This window comes from Antechinus flavipes, chromosome 2 (assembly GCF_016432865.1).
Source record: "Antechinus flavipes isolate AdamAnt ecotype Samford, QLD, Australia chromosome 2, AdamAnt_v2, whole genome shotgun sequence".
Classification (NCBI taxonomy): Eukaryota; Metazoa; Chordata; class Mammalia; order Dasyuromorphia; family Dasyuridae; genus Antechinus; species Antechinus flavipes.
In genome coordinates this window covers 529,907,002-529,924,163 of record NC_067399.1, presented here as the reverse complement: position 1 = coordinate 529,924,163, position 17,162 = coordinate 529,907,002, and the positions used below count along the sequence as shown (strand labels likewise).

At 38.9% G+C, this 17,162-nt stretch overlaps 1 protein-coding gene across 1 annotated transcript in view; it reads right to left on the bottom strand.

Moving 5' to 3' along the window:
* Nucleotides 1-8,123: 8,123 nt before the first annotated feature.
* Nucleotides 8,124-17,162, bottom strand: part of CGNL1 (cingulin like 1) — a 207,026-nt gene continuing 197,987 nt past the window's right edge. The window contains exons 15-19 of the mRNA XM_051980721.1: nt 16,342-16,425; nt 15,433-15,557; nt 14,874-14,982; nt 13,008-13,171; nt 8,124-11,273 (exon numbers count right to left, since the gene is read on the bottom strand). Of these exons, the coding sequence (XP_051836681.1) occupies nt 11,108-11,273; nt 13,008-13,171; nt 14,874-14,982; nt 15,433-15,557; nt 16,342-16,425 (648 nt within the window). The 3' untranslated portion in view covers nt 8,124-11,107. The remainder of the gene's footprint in view (nt 11,274-13,007; nt 13,172-14,873; nt 14,983-15,432; nt 15,558-16,341; nt 16,426-17,162) is intronic.

Sequence of the window (17,162 nt, the reverse complement as noted above, 5' to 3'; positions counted from 1 at the left end):
CAGAGTAATAGTGTGCCAAATAAAGCTAAACAAACAATTAAACAAAAAGACAACAATCTTCTCCAGCTGGTCATCACTATTGTGAAATTGTGTGTCTTAGAACTTTGTAAGGCTGGTCCTTCAAAGATAGTTTCTCAGTGGGCCCAACCCAAGCTTTTTAATCTCAAAATGACCTGCCTTTTATGTTTATATTATGCTGACATTGAGAACATAGAGTCACCTTAGTCACACAATGAGATGCTTGAGTAGTAGTTCAGTGAAGAAACTAGCCAAACTCTATTAAAATGGATTCTATTCAAGCTTCATTAAGTCTATAATTTCAATAAACAAATAAAAGCATAGTTGCTATGGTGCATATTGATTTAATATATATTAAACTGTTTTTCTTATCTTTCACATTTTGTCCTATTTTTTCATTCTTTAAATTGTTTTGTTATTTCTTGATCTTTTGTAGCTTCACTGGCTTCCCCTTGTCCAATTCTAATTTTCAAAGAAGAAGACTGTATCTCCTTTTCTAGTTGTTTAACTTCTTTTTCATAATCTTATTTTTCTTGGATTTTTTAAATAGTTTTTCCTCAATTTCTCATTTGATTTTTAAATTCTTTTTTTGAGTTCTATAACTTCTTTCTGGTCAAGACATTATTTACTGTTATTCTTTGGGGGTAGAAGAAGCTTTTTTTTAATTTTAGTGTCCTCTGTGGGTTACTTCAACAATAAGATGAACCAAATCAGTTCCAATAGAGCAGTAATGAATTGAACCAGCTACACCCAGGGAAAGAACTCTGGGAGATGACTATGAACCATTACATAGAATTCCCAATCCCTCTATTTTTGTCTGCCTGCATTTTTGATTTCCTTCACAGGTTAATTGTACACTATTTCAAAGTCCAATTCTTTTTGTACAGCAAAATAACTATATGGACATGTATACTTATATTGTATTTAACATATACTTTAACATATTTAATGTGTATTGGTCAACCTGCCATCTGGGGAAGGAGTGGGGGGAAGGAGGGGAAAAGTTGGAACAAAAGGTTTTGCAACTGTCAATGCTGAAAAATTATCCATGCATATATCTTGTAAATAAAAGGCTATTAATTTAAAAAACAAAATTTAGTGTCCTCTTCTGAAGATGAACCCTGGTATTCTCTATTCTCAGAGTAACTTTGTATGGTGGGGTTCCTTCTTCTTTATCAGTTCATTTTTTTAATGAGAAATATTAGTGTAAGCACCTCTAATCATGGAGTAGAGGGATGGTGCCTCTAGCTTCACTTCAGCTCTCCTCTCTGACCTAGAACCCTAAACCCAGAGCTCTTGCAAGTGCCCACAGCCAAGAGCCTCCCTGCCCCATTGCTACTGCAGTCATTAGGTATTGATTCCTTATTCAGGGCTGTGTCCCTGCAGCACAGCAGGGCCTAGCATTCCTAGCCAGTTGAGATTCTTTTGGTCTTCCCAGACTGAGACCTTGGGCTCCATACTGTCCAAGAGGTGAAAATCTCTGTGGTTCCTGCAGAGACTCCAGCCAAACCAGTTAGCCCCAGGGCTCCCCACTTGCTCTTTCTACAGAGCTAGCCCAGCAGTGTTTGTACTTTATACAGGTTAATCCTGGCCTAGGGTCTTTCTTCAGAGCTTCTTGGGCTATACCAGGAGGACCCCTGTCCTTCCCCAAGTCGTCTTGATTTTTCACTCGTCTGTGTTCACCCTGAAGCACAATTTTGTTTTGTTTGTGAGGGAAATCTGGGAAATTTACCAACCTACTCCACCATCTTTCCAGAATCCTCCCAAGAGCACATTTTTATAGCAAGATATTGTGGGCAGGCTGGAATACATTCCTCCAGATTATGCCTGCTTACTAAGATCTCAGAAGTGATAGAGAAGAAGAAGTGGCCAAAGGAAAGAAAAAAGAAATGAAGGGATGGGGAAGAAAGATCAAATCAAAGGATGGAGGAGTCTACAAAGAATTGAGTACATAAGTATGGAAATGTCCTTCAAGTCCTTCTGACTTTTTCTAGACTTGATGTCATCTCCCCAAAATAATCATTTCCATTTAGGTTAGAGAAATATTCCCTTAGCTAAACTAAAATATGATATGCCAAATTACAGCCCTCCTTCCCGTTAGCAGATGGGAAGGGTCACAAAAAGTCTCATGTAGGAGGTGGTGTTGAAGATGATTTGAGAAAACTAGGAATTCTAGGATGGAGAGGTGAAGAAGGGATTTCAGACATAGGTAACAACCTATTCAAATGATACAGAGATAGAAAAAGGAACAGATTGGTTGTGACAAAGACTGTGAAGGAAGATACATTAGAAAGTTGAGGGCATAGTGTAAATCTATGTTGGAAAAAAGAATTTGCATTGATTATAAAAATATAGAAAACTATTATTACTGTTGTTACTATTTTGAAACAGGCTCTCTCTATTTTATCTAAACTGGAAGCGATTCACTGGTTCAAACTTACTGCTGATAAGCACTGCAGCATGGAAACTTTGACCTACTTCATGTCAGACCAAGGCTTGTTTATCCCTCTTTAGGTAATCTGATGGCTCCCTATTTTGGGGGATCACCACATTGGTGTTGGACCTAGAGCAGAAAAATGATCACTTTTAGCTCTATTCTACCTAGAACTTTCAGACTCAAGCAATCCACCAGCCTCAGCCTCTCCTTCCAGCAAGAATTATCAACTTGCAGCCATCATACCTGGCTTCCCACTGAAATTAATAAGCAGACAAGTGATATTTCAATAAATTTCAAGAAAATTGCTACTGGAAATCTTGTCCTCTTCTACCTGGAAACAAATACCCTCAATTATTTCAGGCAACTATAACTACTTCACTGACTAGCTATTAGGTCATGGAGTGGTATAATATAAATTTACATAGTTACTCGGTTAATGTGGAAATTTGTTTTGTGTGCCTATACATATTTGTGTGTGTACATATTTTTCTTGCTTGCTCTATGGATGGGGGAAAAGGAAGGAGGAATTTAGAACTAAAAATAAAATAAAATTTAATTTAAAAAACTTTACATTCTTATAGTATTTTTAAAATTCTCAAATCCCTACCCTCGTTTGATAGTTTTTTTTTTTTTTTAAATACTAACTTGTGATTTCATCAGTGTAGGGAGTTCCCATGAGAAAACTCTATCAATGCTTTCAGGCAGATCTGCTGCTGTACCTTCTTGGCAATTTAGGATAGACAAGTTGCCTGTGTCACTAAAAAATGTAGTTATTGGATGTGGGATTTAAACCCAAGTGTTCTGGTTTCCAAGACCACTCCTCTTTATTCATTTATCTTCTGATTTCCTAAAAAGCCTAATAAGATGTATTTTCATCTCTATTTACAAATGAGTAAAATGAGGCCCCAGGAAGATGAGCTCCTTTCATGTAGTACCACACTTCCTCAAAAAGGAAAGGTAAATCATTTCAAGAAACTTGAAACCTGGGGTAATTCTGCACTTTTTCCCCTTAAACTATTATAGCAGCGGCAATTACCACAAATCAATCCCAACATACAAAGCCACAAAGTTTGCTCCGAAAGTGAGGAGCTAACAAAGTGGCCTCTTCCCTCCATGATCTAACTGGAGAAAAAATCAGTGTTGCTCAGGGTGAGCTGCTTGTCTCAAACACAGGTACCGATGCTCTAGACTTACTGAATTCACAGAGAAGGTACATCTTGGTGTCTAGTCCAAGAAATGGTCCCCTACACTAAAAGGCAGCAGTACGCTAGTAGGCTCCTTTATGGCAAAGGAACGGATTCTATCCCTTCCTTCTTCAAGCTGTAGTGAGGTACCTTTGGACACTGGGTGCCACTGTTCACCTACTAGTCCAGCATCGGTGAAGTTGGCAGCAGCCTTTCCCTTTTGGGGATTAGAATTAGTCACTCCTCTCTAAATGAATCTAATCTTTAGCTTCATTCTTCTAGGACAGTCATAAGCTGGGATCCTCTGGAGCTTGATAAAGGAGCAGTGTGATCCTAATTATTGAGAGAGATGTAAATACACACCCCAAAAATGAGGAAACTGAGACCCCAAGAAGATAAGAACCTTGCATGTAGCAGCATACTTCCTCACAAAGAAAAGAAACTTGAAACCTGGGGCAATTCTGCACTTTTCCCCTTACACTATTATAGCAGCAGCAATTACCACAAACCAACCCCAACCTACAAAGTCACAAAGTTTGTTCCAAAAGTGAGGAGCTAACAGAGAGGCCTTGAGCCAATGACTTAACAGCCCAATCTTTTCCAAAAAAAAGAGGCAATTTAGCTGAAGCTATCTAGATTTTCTTCCTTCTCTATTATTTTCCTGGAAAAGTCAGTCAATAAACATTTATTAAGTGTTTATTATATGCCAGAACTGGGAAGTTCTGTTCAAAAGTGCAAAAGGTCCAGAAACTTAATGATTGCTAGTTGTTAGAAGCACAAGCCAAAGAGGGAGATCACAGAAGAACACTGATGATCAGCAATTCCATCAACTTCTAACAAAAAGCTCCATAGTACATTCGAGGAAGGTCACAGGGACTAGTGGGAAGAGTGCTGGCTTGGGTATCAGGCGCGACATAAAAGTAAACAGCAAGGGACTGCAAAGGACTGAAAATCTTGTGTAGGAGGCAAAGCACACAAGAGCCAATCCACCAACATGAACAACCAGTGCAAGGCACTGAGGAAAAAGTGGAAGAAAAAAGGATTCGGTCTCCACTCTCAGGGAGAATTTGGTTGTTATTATTAGGGGGTACTTTTCGAGACTGAATCTGCCTATCTCACCCAGGCTAAAATACCAGGAGCTACATCAGATCCCCATACCAGCTACATTAAAGTTTTAACTCCCTCCGTTTTTCCACCCTGGGCGTTTGATTCAGTCCCTCCTGGGGCAGCGTGGTGGCCCTCCCCTTCTGGGGCCTGCCCACGGGTGCCATCACACCCAGAGGGAACCTTACAGCGTGCTTTCAGAGACAAGGCATAAATGGAGGAAGAGAAGCAATCGCATTCTCTTCAAGGATCTGTGATTCTTGTGTGGGAGAAGTGTGGCTTCTCCCTGCGCTCCTTAGCAGATAGATAATGTTCATGAAATGAACTGATTACGTGGTGGCCAGTACTTTGGTAAGGTGCCTTTTCAAGCTCGCCTAGGATAGTCCTCAGACAGCAGACACACGGTTCATTACGAGGCCTGGAAGGACGTTGCCAGAGGGCTGGTCTAATTTTTGAGACAAGAACAGGGTGCCCTCCTGTCAGGGAATGGCTAAACAAATTGTAGTATATGGGATGTAATTGTGCTATAAGAAATGATGAAATGACTTCACAGGCAACTGGAAAAACCTCCATGAAGAGATGCAGAGAACAGTGAGAACTAGGAAAACCATTTATACAATAACATTTTGTGATGAAAACCAATCTTTTTTTCTTTCTTTTTCTCTTTGGGGTTAAGTGACTTGCCCAAGGTCACACAGCTAGGAAGTGTTAAGTGTCTGAGATAAGATTTGAACTCGGGTCCTCCTGAGTTCAGGGCTGATGCATTATCCACTGCACCACTTAGCTGCCCCAACAAAAACCCCTTTTAAAAGTATTTAGAACTCTGATAAACCCTCTTCTGACAAAGAGGATGAACTTAAAATGTAAATGCATACTTTTTTGGACATGGAATTGTTTTATTGTCGTTGTTTTTTGCCAGGGTACACAACTATGTATGTTCTGAAGGGATTTTTAAAAAATTTATCATTGAAGAAGGTAGTAAATTAATTTTAAAATGCTTATAAAAAATATGAGAAAAACCACACCAAAAGCCAGCTGGATAACAGGATGAAACAGCTTATTTATTTATTTATTTATTCATTCATTCATTCATTTAATTTATTTATATTATTTGGATCTATAATCTTGCCCATTCCTTCTAAAGACAAAGATTACAATCTATTTATGCCAGCCCATTTTGGGTGTCTTACCCTAAGTTTACTATGGTAAGTTCACCTAGCACACTGGAAGCCTTCCTTAATTTCTCCTGATATTGCAGTAGAACATTCTGGCTGTCCACCTATCATCCCTTAATCTTGCCAGGTTATCAGCCCATCTTCTCTTTACATCAATGGACTCTGCTCTTCAGATTCCTTCTTGTTCCTTCAGCTCACTCACACTCATCATGCATCTCTCCTCTGCACAAAGTCATGACAAAGATGCCTCGGGGGAGCATCATGGAGCCCTAGGCCCCAGTAAGACAAGGCAAAAGCTTATATAAACTCTCATTCTCACCTTATTTAAGGTCTCCAAATGAGCGACCCTGCTCTTTGCCACTCCTGGACCCTCCTATTGAATTGAACTGAATTCTGACAACTGAATTTTCAAGGTAAGAATTATATCTTTTCAAAATAAATTGGTACAATGCCCTGCCTTACTTAACATAGTAATGTAAACAAAATGGAGCATTTCTTTGCTACAGGTTACAGGTTCAGAGATTTCTGAGCGCCCATTCTGAATGTTCATTAAAGATTGTTTCATCGAGAAGACTTAGTGTAGGATTGTCTGGTTGTACACTAACTAATCCCACTTCAGGAACTGGGACTTTTCATTTTTTGATATGAGTGTATCCTCTTTTTCTTGATAAACGTTTGCAGAGCAACCCTAGTTGCTGAAGACTTTTTAAGACAGCATCTCTGAACACACCCTGCTGAAAAAAAGAAATGCTAAAAATGCTTTCTTGAACTTCCCAAGCTTTAGAGCCTGGAATGACCCTTAACAAATGAGTCTGTAGAATCACATACTTATATGCCCAGGGGTTTGAAGGGAAGGGGTATTTCTGAAAAGCCCTAATGTGGCCACATCAAAAAATCAACATAAGTTTTGAGGATCTTTGTGATGATTTCAGTAAGCACATCCTGGCTAGTGTAGAAACAGCAATCACCAGCTATTTTATAGAACTGACATAGCATAGATTGTTTACCTAACTGAAAAAAGTATTTTGACGTTTCCTTTTCTGCCTTTGAGTGGGTGGGTCGGATTTCTTGGAAAAGCATCATCATCCCCAACATAGTCTGGAGCTGGAGGGATTTTCAGAGGCCATTTAGGACTACTTCCTCACTTCACAGATGAGGAAACTGAGGATCAAAGACCTCAAGTGATTTTACTGAATTAGGTCAAACCAACAATATCCAGGACAAGATGTGAACCCAGGTCCTTGGATTCCAGGGCCAATACTCTTTCTAAGCTAGCACTTATTGATATATATTATTTCATCATTTTATTTGATCCTCACAATAATCCCATGAGCCAGATGCTACTATTTATTCACCTTTTAGAGATGAAGAAACTGAGTTTCAAAGACATTAGCTGATTTGCCCACAGTCATTTAGCTAATAAATATTAGAGGTGGAATTTGAATTCTGATCTTGTAGCTAGATGATATAGTGGATAGAGGACTGGGCCTGGAGACAGGAGAAACTGAGTTCAAATCCAGCCTCAGACATTTACTAGTTGTGAGACCCTGGGAAAGTCATTTAACCTTATTTGCCTAAGTTTCCTTATCTGTAAAATGGGTTGGAGAAGGAAATGGCAAAACCACTACATTATTTTCACCAAGAAAGCCCTAAATAGGGTCACAAAGAGTCAGACAAAACTAATTGACTAAACAACAACTTGCCTTACTCCACATCTAACACTAATAACTCATTAAGTCATAGTTCTCTAAGGTTAGATTATTGAGGGAGTGTGGTATGGCAGAAAAATCCCCGTTGTCAAATTTAAAAGACATGGGTCCAAGTCATAGCTCTGGAATTGGATATATGCCTCTTAACAGATGAAAAGCTTTCTGAGCTTCAGTTTCTTTATCTGTAAAATGGGAATAAACGAACAAGTTTGTTGTGAAGAAAGTGCTTTGCAAGTCAACTATTAATATGAACCATTGCTCTCAGTTATTTTTTACAGACAGATTTTCAACATGCCCTCTCTGCCCTAGCTTATTTCCAGTCACACTAGCCCCTCAGAGCATTCACCTGGACTATTTTCTCCTAAGTGCTGTCTGCTAAAGTCACTTTATACCCAGCTTTTACCTAGTTGGTTACTCCATTAACAAGTCTTTTGAGGGGAGAGGAGAGACTTCAGAAGGCCCTGGGACAATAACTAAAGCAGAAATAATGAAAGAATTGAGGTTGATGGACATTGTTTATTGAAAAGTGATCTTGGCGTTTACAATTTCATGTACACAGAGGTAGCTGCAACGAAAATATATTTTCCCAGTGATAAATAGCAGCGACTAATCTATGGCTGAGTACAAAACTGAGCTGAACACATATTTACTGGAATTGTAAAAAGGTGTTCATAAATGCAAAATAATCAAAAATCACAAAAAATACAAATTTTCTGATGATTGTCGTCACAGCATTGTGCATTTGGTCTGTCTCCTTTTAAAAAAAGTTAAAACATGTTCTTCAGAGAATTATAGAAAACATTAGTGAGAAACTTCTTTGGGTTAGTCATTAAAGAGATATATGGAAAAAGTATCCATCATACATACATATACATACATATATATATATATATCAGAGAATGAAAGAATCATGGAATTCTAAAGTTGGAAGAGACTTATAGACGATCTAATTTACTTTCCTCAAAGTGATTAAGTGACTTGCCCAAAATCACAAAGCCAGAACTGGGCCCAAAATCTATCTAGTGCATGTAAGTGAATTAATCACCAATTATAGTCAAATGCATATAAGTATGGAAATTAAATTTATAAACAGAATAGGAATTTTAAATATATTATCGTGAAATACTTTTGAAGTCTTCCTATTTTATAACTCAGATTAGTACTGGTCACTGAATTTGTTTTCAGGGGATAGCTGTCTCCCACATCCTCTCTTCTAAATAGTCCTGCTTGGCTGGACTCAAGACATTACTTTTCCCTAAAAAGTTGCTGAGTTAATAGATCTACGTCACTGGTCACTTAGCTATCAGTGGGATAAAAAAGTTTTTTCTAGTTGGGAAGAATGGCAACCAAGTTAATGATGAAAATAGCAGGATGGTGAAGGTCAGGCTGAGATCTTACTTCAGACTCTATTGGAAAAAGTGATTATGAAAAACGGAAAGCTGATACACAGCATTTGTGTTCCAAAGTCATCACATGATTATAAGTCATCTCATGTAAGCCTCAGAGAAGATGAAGATGTCTGGAGTAAGGCTTCCAAGATCCTCAATCCCCTGAGAAGAAGGAAACTCCGGCCCTGCCTCTACATAATACAATAAAGGGCAAAGAAAGTTAGAATAAGCCTCCAAAATTAAGCCGCCTATAACCAGGGTGTGTCATCCCTTGGCAGTGGGATTCTTAAGACAGGTGGGAGAGAATAGGGAGAGGATACTGATCACTCATACTTCTTACAGACTTCTAAGAACTGGCATGTCTCTCAGAGACCTACAAATTCCATGATCAGATACTGGAGGGACTAAGATGATGGTCCAGGAGACGTACAGGTCATGTACCAGTCATGACCAACATATTATATGACAAAGACTCATCCTGGACATAAGGGAAGTGACTAATAGCAAACACTTAGTATAACCTGTGGCAGCTTTCAAGAGAGGAAATGGCAACAGCCAGCCCTGCCTTCATCTCCATCACCCAGGATGCCCAGGAAGCCCAGATCCAGGATTCCTAGCAAGCTACCCAACCACTTCTCACATCTCTTTTCTAATCATCCCCTTCAAGGCTTCAGTGGCATCAAGGGAGAAGAAGGACTGAGCTCCCTCTTGTCCCTGGCCACCCAAAGGCACAGCTCTCAGTCACTGAGTTCTTCAGTAGCTCATACTTTTTATAGCACTTTTTTTATCTACTACTTTAATGTACCAAGAGCTTAGATCCTGCTCAGCCCATGTTCTACTTACTCATTCCCTCTAACTTAGGACTCTTATTGTTTTATTTTATTTTTCCTTCTTGATTTGTTTCCCCTACTCCTCTCATCCTATACCCATGAACACTTGCTTATCTCTTACTTCTCCTTACTCCCATGATCATCCAAGCCCTCTTCTATTATCTTCAAGACCTTGAATTCTTATTTCAGTCATTACACCTCACCATTTCAACAGCTTTTGGCACTGTCCCATTTAGGAGCCCAGAGGAGGCTTTTATCAGTGGCAAGGTCACACGTATTGTACCCAGCAGCTGTCACCTAGTGCTGACTATTGGAAAGCTAAAGTTGGAAGACAAATCCCCTACACATACACACATCCAGAAAGCATGAAAGTGGTGGTGAATACCTTGGTTTATCATTGAATGTAAAATATACATTTTACATGAGGAAACAGAAAATCAATTCAGAGATAAAAGAATAAAATAGTTTGGTGTACAGGCAGAGGGGGAAAACAACTAACACTGACTCTCTATCTCCCTTCTATTAAAAAGTGGCTTTTCCAAAGAATATGGCTATTATTATTTGAATTCCTTCAAGACCCTGCCATCCTCTTTTTATAATGATTTTCAAAATGGTCCTTAACCAGATTTAATACTTAAAATCTAGTAGTTTCTTATTTTTAAAGTTAAAATACTCAATATAAATTTGTATACTTTACATACGACTGACCTATTAAACTTCTGTAGCTTTCCAAAATGGAACAAGAAGTCAGTGAGGTCTAGTTTAACATATTTACAACCTATACATTAGTTTTCCCCAACTTTAAAGTTATTAAATGTAACCTATACCTATGCACTAGCATTTGGGATCAGACTCCAGGAGACATATAATTTTACTTAAATAGAAACTATGGCCTATATCCTGTCATTTGAGATCATCAGAGTGGGTGGTAAATACAATTTAAATGATGCTGGTCATGGGTAAATAATTATTATACCTGATCTTGGTTTCAGTCAATGTTGTTGTTGTTGATTTTTTTGCTATTTGAACCAGTACTCCAAGTGTCACCAGCCCTATCTATGAATTTCTACATTTTTTTAACACAGGAACTACCTGCCTTGGATGCAACAGCTGCTCTGCAGCCTGGCTACCCAAAGAGGATTATAATACTTGAGGAAATGGCACATATTGTGAATAAAGGGGAAAGGTCTCCAATCCGTTTGGACCCTTTTATGCATCTGGCTCTGGTCATCTGCACTTTGACGACTTTGACGATTTTCTGTTCAAACACTGAGGGAAGTAGAAGCAGATTTAGTGGGGTCATTTTCCTTTGAGAATGTGTATCCCATGGGTGCTTCATAGAGACTACCCCCATCAGTACTGAAGTCATCATCATCGTCATCATCATCATCGAAATCATCCAGCACTTTACTTGGCATCTTCTTGAGTCTGTGAAGACAAAAACAGCACGGTTGCTAGTGCCATGTTGCTGTGTCAGCAGCAACAATAATCATTATATTAATAACAGCTCATGTTTCCATAGCACTTTGAAGTATGCACAGCATTTTGCATGTTTTATCTCATTTGATTCTCATAACCACCCTGGGAGGTCGGTGTGATTAGGATTGCCATTTTACAGATGAGAAAACTGAGGCAAAGAGGGGTTAAATGATTTGTCCCACACAGCTAATAAGCATCTAAAGTAGAATTTGAACCAAATTCCTGACTCCAAGAACAGCTCTTTTCCACTGTATCATCTCCTAGTAAACTACAGACACTTATGCTGCATAGAATGGTACAGTAGAAAAAAAGAAAAAAAATTCTGTTTTTCAAAAGTCCTGATTTCCAATCCTGGCACTTATTACTTATGTGACCTTGGGATAGTTAATTCTCTGGCCAAAGTTCCCTCACCTATAAAATAAGTGTTTTGGAATAGATGGCCTCTGTTCTAACTCTATAACTATCTAAATACTCAGTGAACAGGTTCTACGTTTAGGATTCTCTCATGACAAACTGAAGAGAAATATCTGATTGATTAAATATAGTCCCATGTTGGATCAGGAGACCTAGATTCTAGTCCCATCACCACTACACCCTAGGAGATTTGTACCGTTTCTGCTGAATAATTCTGCAATTCTCACCTGGTAAACAGAAGCCTACCTCCCTCAAAAGCGCAAATGGAGCCTGAAAAACATGCATATGTACCCTTTGTTGATGGGTCCATTATGGGTCTATATGCTGGTTCATTATGCCCAGAAAACTGCTGCTTGTAAAAATCCCCCAAAGGCATAAATGCCATCATAAGCTTCTGAGCACAACAAAGTTATACAGCTGTACCTGAGCTAAGAAAAGATTACTGACAGAAATTCATATCCCTATTCACTATCCAGACTGCTGCTGCTTTGTTGGCTTTCTTAATTCCCTCAGTCATGAGGCAATCACTAAGACTGAGCCTTAGAAAGTAATTCCTAAGACCCTGCTTTTCTCCTAATCTTGGATTGCTATGTAGAGACAACAGGCTATAATGAAAAAAATAATAGCCTTGAAGTAGGAGATCCGATTTTGAATCCCACCTAAAACAAGAACAATCACTACCTCTCAGTCGCAGTTGGTTCAGCTGAGGAGATAATACTTAGCTTATAAGTATTATATAAATATGAGTTATTTTTAAAAGGAAGGCTCCTTTCTACAGCCTTGGACTGCGAGAATCATCAAGGATTAGATCCTATAACCAAGACATGAAATTTCATCATGTTCTCACAGAAACCAGATGGAGCTGGAGTAAGACACTTACAAACTGTGTGACCTCGTCACTTAAGTTCTCTCCACCTCAGTTTCTGCTCTATCACAAGGTTTTATAGACCTGCCTTGCTCTATCACTCATGAGATTTGCAAACAAAGTGCTGTGTAGTTAGTTCTCCTTATTATACAGAAGCAGCACATCATGATGGGAAATTGGATGTCACCTCAAGAGATAGGGGTTCTACTAGAGCTAGAACCCTGTTGCAAGTCCCTGAGCTAACCCTGGGGCCCAGTGTCCTCCTCCCATAAAGTAAGTGTAATTGTATATACTCTATGCCCTTCAGAGGGCATCTGTGAGGATTAAATGGGACAATGCATGAAAATCTATGAAGACCGATGTGAGTGCTTGTGATGATGTGACAACTCACTGAACGCCCTCACCTTAAGTTCTTTTTCATGTTGCTGAGCTGCCCCTGCAGCTGTTCATTCACATCCATCTGCTCTTCCAGCTCTCTCTGAAGCTTCTTTTTGGAACTTTCCAGCCTGTCAATCTCTTCTTCTGCTTCCTCAACCTGGCGCTTCATTGCCTTTAAACGTAGGCTCAGCTGGAGAGGGGAAATAGGAAGAGAAGGAAAAGGAGGAGAAAGAGGGGGGAAAAGGGAAGAAAACAAACATGAACACTAATGAATCCTAATGGCACCTGGGCTGAGAAGGAGGGATTGATAGAAACCTCTGATCCCAGCCTCACTTCTCCAATCCTCTTAGCAAAGACTCAGTAATATTTGAAAAAGGTTCTCTCTAGTCTCAGGAGAAAGGAAGAAACAAAACTCTCAAGATCAGTGACAAATGATCAAACAATCAATTCCTTTGCCTTTTTAAAACTTAAATTTTTTTTTCAATTAACAAAAATGTACTTTTTCTCCTTACCTTCTTCCCTTTGGAGAAAGTAAAAAAAAGAAAACAAAAATAAAACCTTTGCAATGTAGTAGGCAAACAAGTTCCCATACTGGCCATGTCCAAAAAATGTTTCTATCTGCATTGTCCTTTTACTATCAGAAAAAGGGCAGCATGCTTTATCATGGGTCCCTTGTGATTGTAAATGGTCTTTGCACTGAACAGAGTTCTTAAGGATTTTCAAAGTAATTTATCTTTAAAATGTTCTTATTATACTCAACTTTTCTCTTGGTTCTGTTTACTCTATTCTGCATCAGTTCATACAAATCTTCCCAATTTTCTCTTACACTATCCCTTTTGACATCACTTATAATATAATAGTATTTCATTACATTCATATACCACAGTTTGGTCAGCTACTTTCCAAATGATGAGCAGACTCTCGGTTTCCAGTTTTTTGCTACTACAAAGAGAGCTGCCATAAATATTTTTGTACATATAGACTCTTCCCTTTTTATCTGAGTTCTGTGGGGTATGGAACTCATAGCTCCAGATTTTCACCATTGTATGGCTGAAATTTTTACCACAGATACATACAAAGGGCTCATACTCACTGAAATGTTTCGATTTGGGTTTCTATAGGTTTAGGTAAATATTAGACACAGTGTCACCATGAACAATGTACTATGCCATCTTGTATCCAGAGCCATCTAAACCACTGGACCCAGATGGCTCTGAAGGAAACAGTGATGTTGGTGACTTTGGTATAGCCCTCACTCATTTAAATTCAACTCACTTGCATATCATGATATCACCTCCCTGATATTGTCCTCTTCAAACACAAAGGCCAAAAAACAACAACCATGTTACCATTTCATTTCCTCTCCCCTCCTTTCCCCTTCTTTCAGGGCTTTAGGACTAATTCCAGGATGGGGCGGGTTGCTCTGCCATAAGTTTGGTTCTGTAGAAAGTATTCCAACTCCAATCAGAGGACCAGTGTTCAAATCCTGCCTTTATTACCTGTATGTCATTTAATTTTTCCATACCTTTCTTATCTGGAAAATAAAGTATTGTACTGGATGGCAATCAAGGTTCCTTACAGTTCTGGATCAATAATAAGGATTTACTGAGAGGAACCAATCTATAGATACTCCTTACTTCTCTTCCTATTGTTTCAAATACATCCTATGTCATTTACAAGAGATCCAAGGAGACTGACCACTGAGGAAGTTTATACATGACTGCTTAGGAAAAAAAGGTGAAAAGTAGAAAGCTTTCCCTTTTCTGAATTCTCCCATAAGATGTGACTGCTGGTTTTCTGTAGTAGGACGTTTTTTGCATCTCATACCTCCCAGCCTAAAAGTCATAGTCACAGTGAAGTATCAGATCTCAAAGGCTTCAGCTTCCTCTTACCTGGTCCTTTTGGTCGGTTAAAGAGAGATGCTCATCATCTACCTGCATCACCAGCTCCTTCACTTTCCTTTCCAATCTTCTATTGGTCAGCTGAAGATTAGCTCTGTCTCTGGAAAATTGGGGAAGGAGAAATGAGAACTAGCATCACTCCAGAAGAACCAACTACCTCTTCCCACTAGATTGTCTGGCACCGTGGCCCTCGCATGAGGAAAATCTTAGGACTGGCCACTTTAGGACACATGGCTCAATTCAGGGCAGAGTCAATGAAGTCAAACATTGAAAATATATTAAGCTTAAGCTCATTGACCTTGAAGACTTCTTCCAGTTTTAATTTTATCTTCCTGTTATAAGTCATATAACAACCTCTATGAGCCTCAGTCTCCTTAGCAATAAAATGGAATAATAATAGCATCTATCTCACAGAGTTATAGTGAGGTTCAAAGAAGAGAATGTAGGTCAAGTGCTTCCAAACCTTCAAATGCTATATAAATGTGAGATTTTACTATTGTGAAAAACATGGAGATCAGTACTCTGGGGTAGTAGTTCCCTTTGTGTTTACCTCTCTTCGTTCTCCAGCCGGTCTTCTAGCTCTGAGATCCTGGCTTCCATCTGCACCACTAGCCCCTCTTTACTGGATCTATATGAACCTTCCAGGTGAACTATCCGGCTCTTTAAATCCTTGTTCTGCAAACAGAAATCTTGTATGTAAAGAATATGTAATCCAATTTGGCTACAACATAATTGTAGGAAAAGAATTCATGAGATAATAAGGTAGGCTTCAGGGAGAGGGTCTTAGAAGCCAGGCTAAGTTTGAGTTTCATTTAGGAAGCAAAGGAGAATGAATAAAGACTCCGGGAGTAGAGGAGTGACATGGTAATATCATGTGAGCATGGCTACAGAGCTCAATAGAGTTCTCAGAATATTAGGTATAATGAGGTACATAGTCAATATTCTTTCATGAATATTATACAAGTGAGGTACTCAGTGATCAGAAAAGTGAGAGCTGAAGAATGCATTCTAAAAGGCAAGAGGATGTTTTTAAGGGGATTTGATTTTAAAAGTAGAATCCTAGGCACACATTCTAAGACTTAAGATTTCCAACTATGCCATCTGGATGTTAAAGTGACACACATATGCTGCCTTTTGGTTTTCAAACTAATAAAAAAAAAAAAACCAAGTCATTAGCCAATCAAACTAATAGTGAGGCATATAATTGGACAATAATTTGCCCAGTGAATTAAAGAATGACAGGGATGCTACTAATCATTCTCTGCAAATCACACTTGCACACTGATTACATTTAATGAATCCCAATGTACCTTAAACCTCTAAGTAGAAATAAGTAGAAGGCAATAGGCCTTCAAGTTAAAACGCTGTTTAAGGAGGATGGAGGCTTCTACAGGTGTCAACAAGGCAACAGCTGACAAAGGAGAAAAGCCCCTTTGTATGAACTGCCTAGAGCCCTTACCTGTCTCTCCAGGGAAATCTTGTCACATTCCAAATCTTGCCTTACAGCTCTCTCTTGTAGCAGCTCACTCCTCATTTGTTCAATCTATGATAGAAAGAAATAATCAAAGCAATCTGCCTGATGGTCAGTGCTTAGCATGTTAATTTCAATAGTTTCCTTTTGCTTTTCTTTAAAAAAAAAAAAAAAAAAAAAAACAGAAAAAAACAGCTTCTAAGATCAGTAGATTGTTCCTGTAGCCCTTAAGCCAAAAACTGGTTTCACTGATTGACATTATAACAGCCCAAAGTGTCCCAAACTTTATCTTCCTATAGGGACACTAAAATGCTCAGAGGCTACTCCAGGTAAGAATTCTGTAAGGACAAAAAAAGAGATCATATCGTAGGTCTAAGAACGTCTTCTTTTTCGCCCCAACAACATTCTTCACAGCCCCCTTGAGGTTTGGAATAGCACAAGAAATACAGAGATGGCTCCAGGAAACAGGACAAAGAAAAAAGTCAAATTTCTGGATTCTCAGAAACTAGAACAGAGTTCAATCTAGACACTGAATAAAAGCTTCAAGATCTGCCTCAGTGCAAAGCAGACATGTTTTCTGGGATCTCCTATTATCTTCTTAGAAGCTTTTGAACTCAGATCTTCCTAATTCCAGGCCAAGTGCTTTTCTACTTTTGTGCTCCCATAAACATAGTGCTGTCAGGCTTAGAACGAAAAGAGAGGTTAGAGGTCACTAAATCTAACTTCCCCATTTTTCAGATGAAGACCTGAGTCCAAAAGGACAAATGGTCACACCATTTTTAAGGGGCAGACTGACTCCACATCCAGTT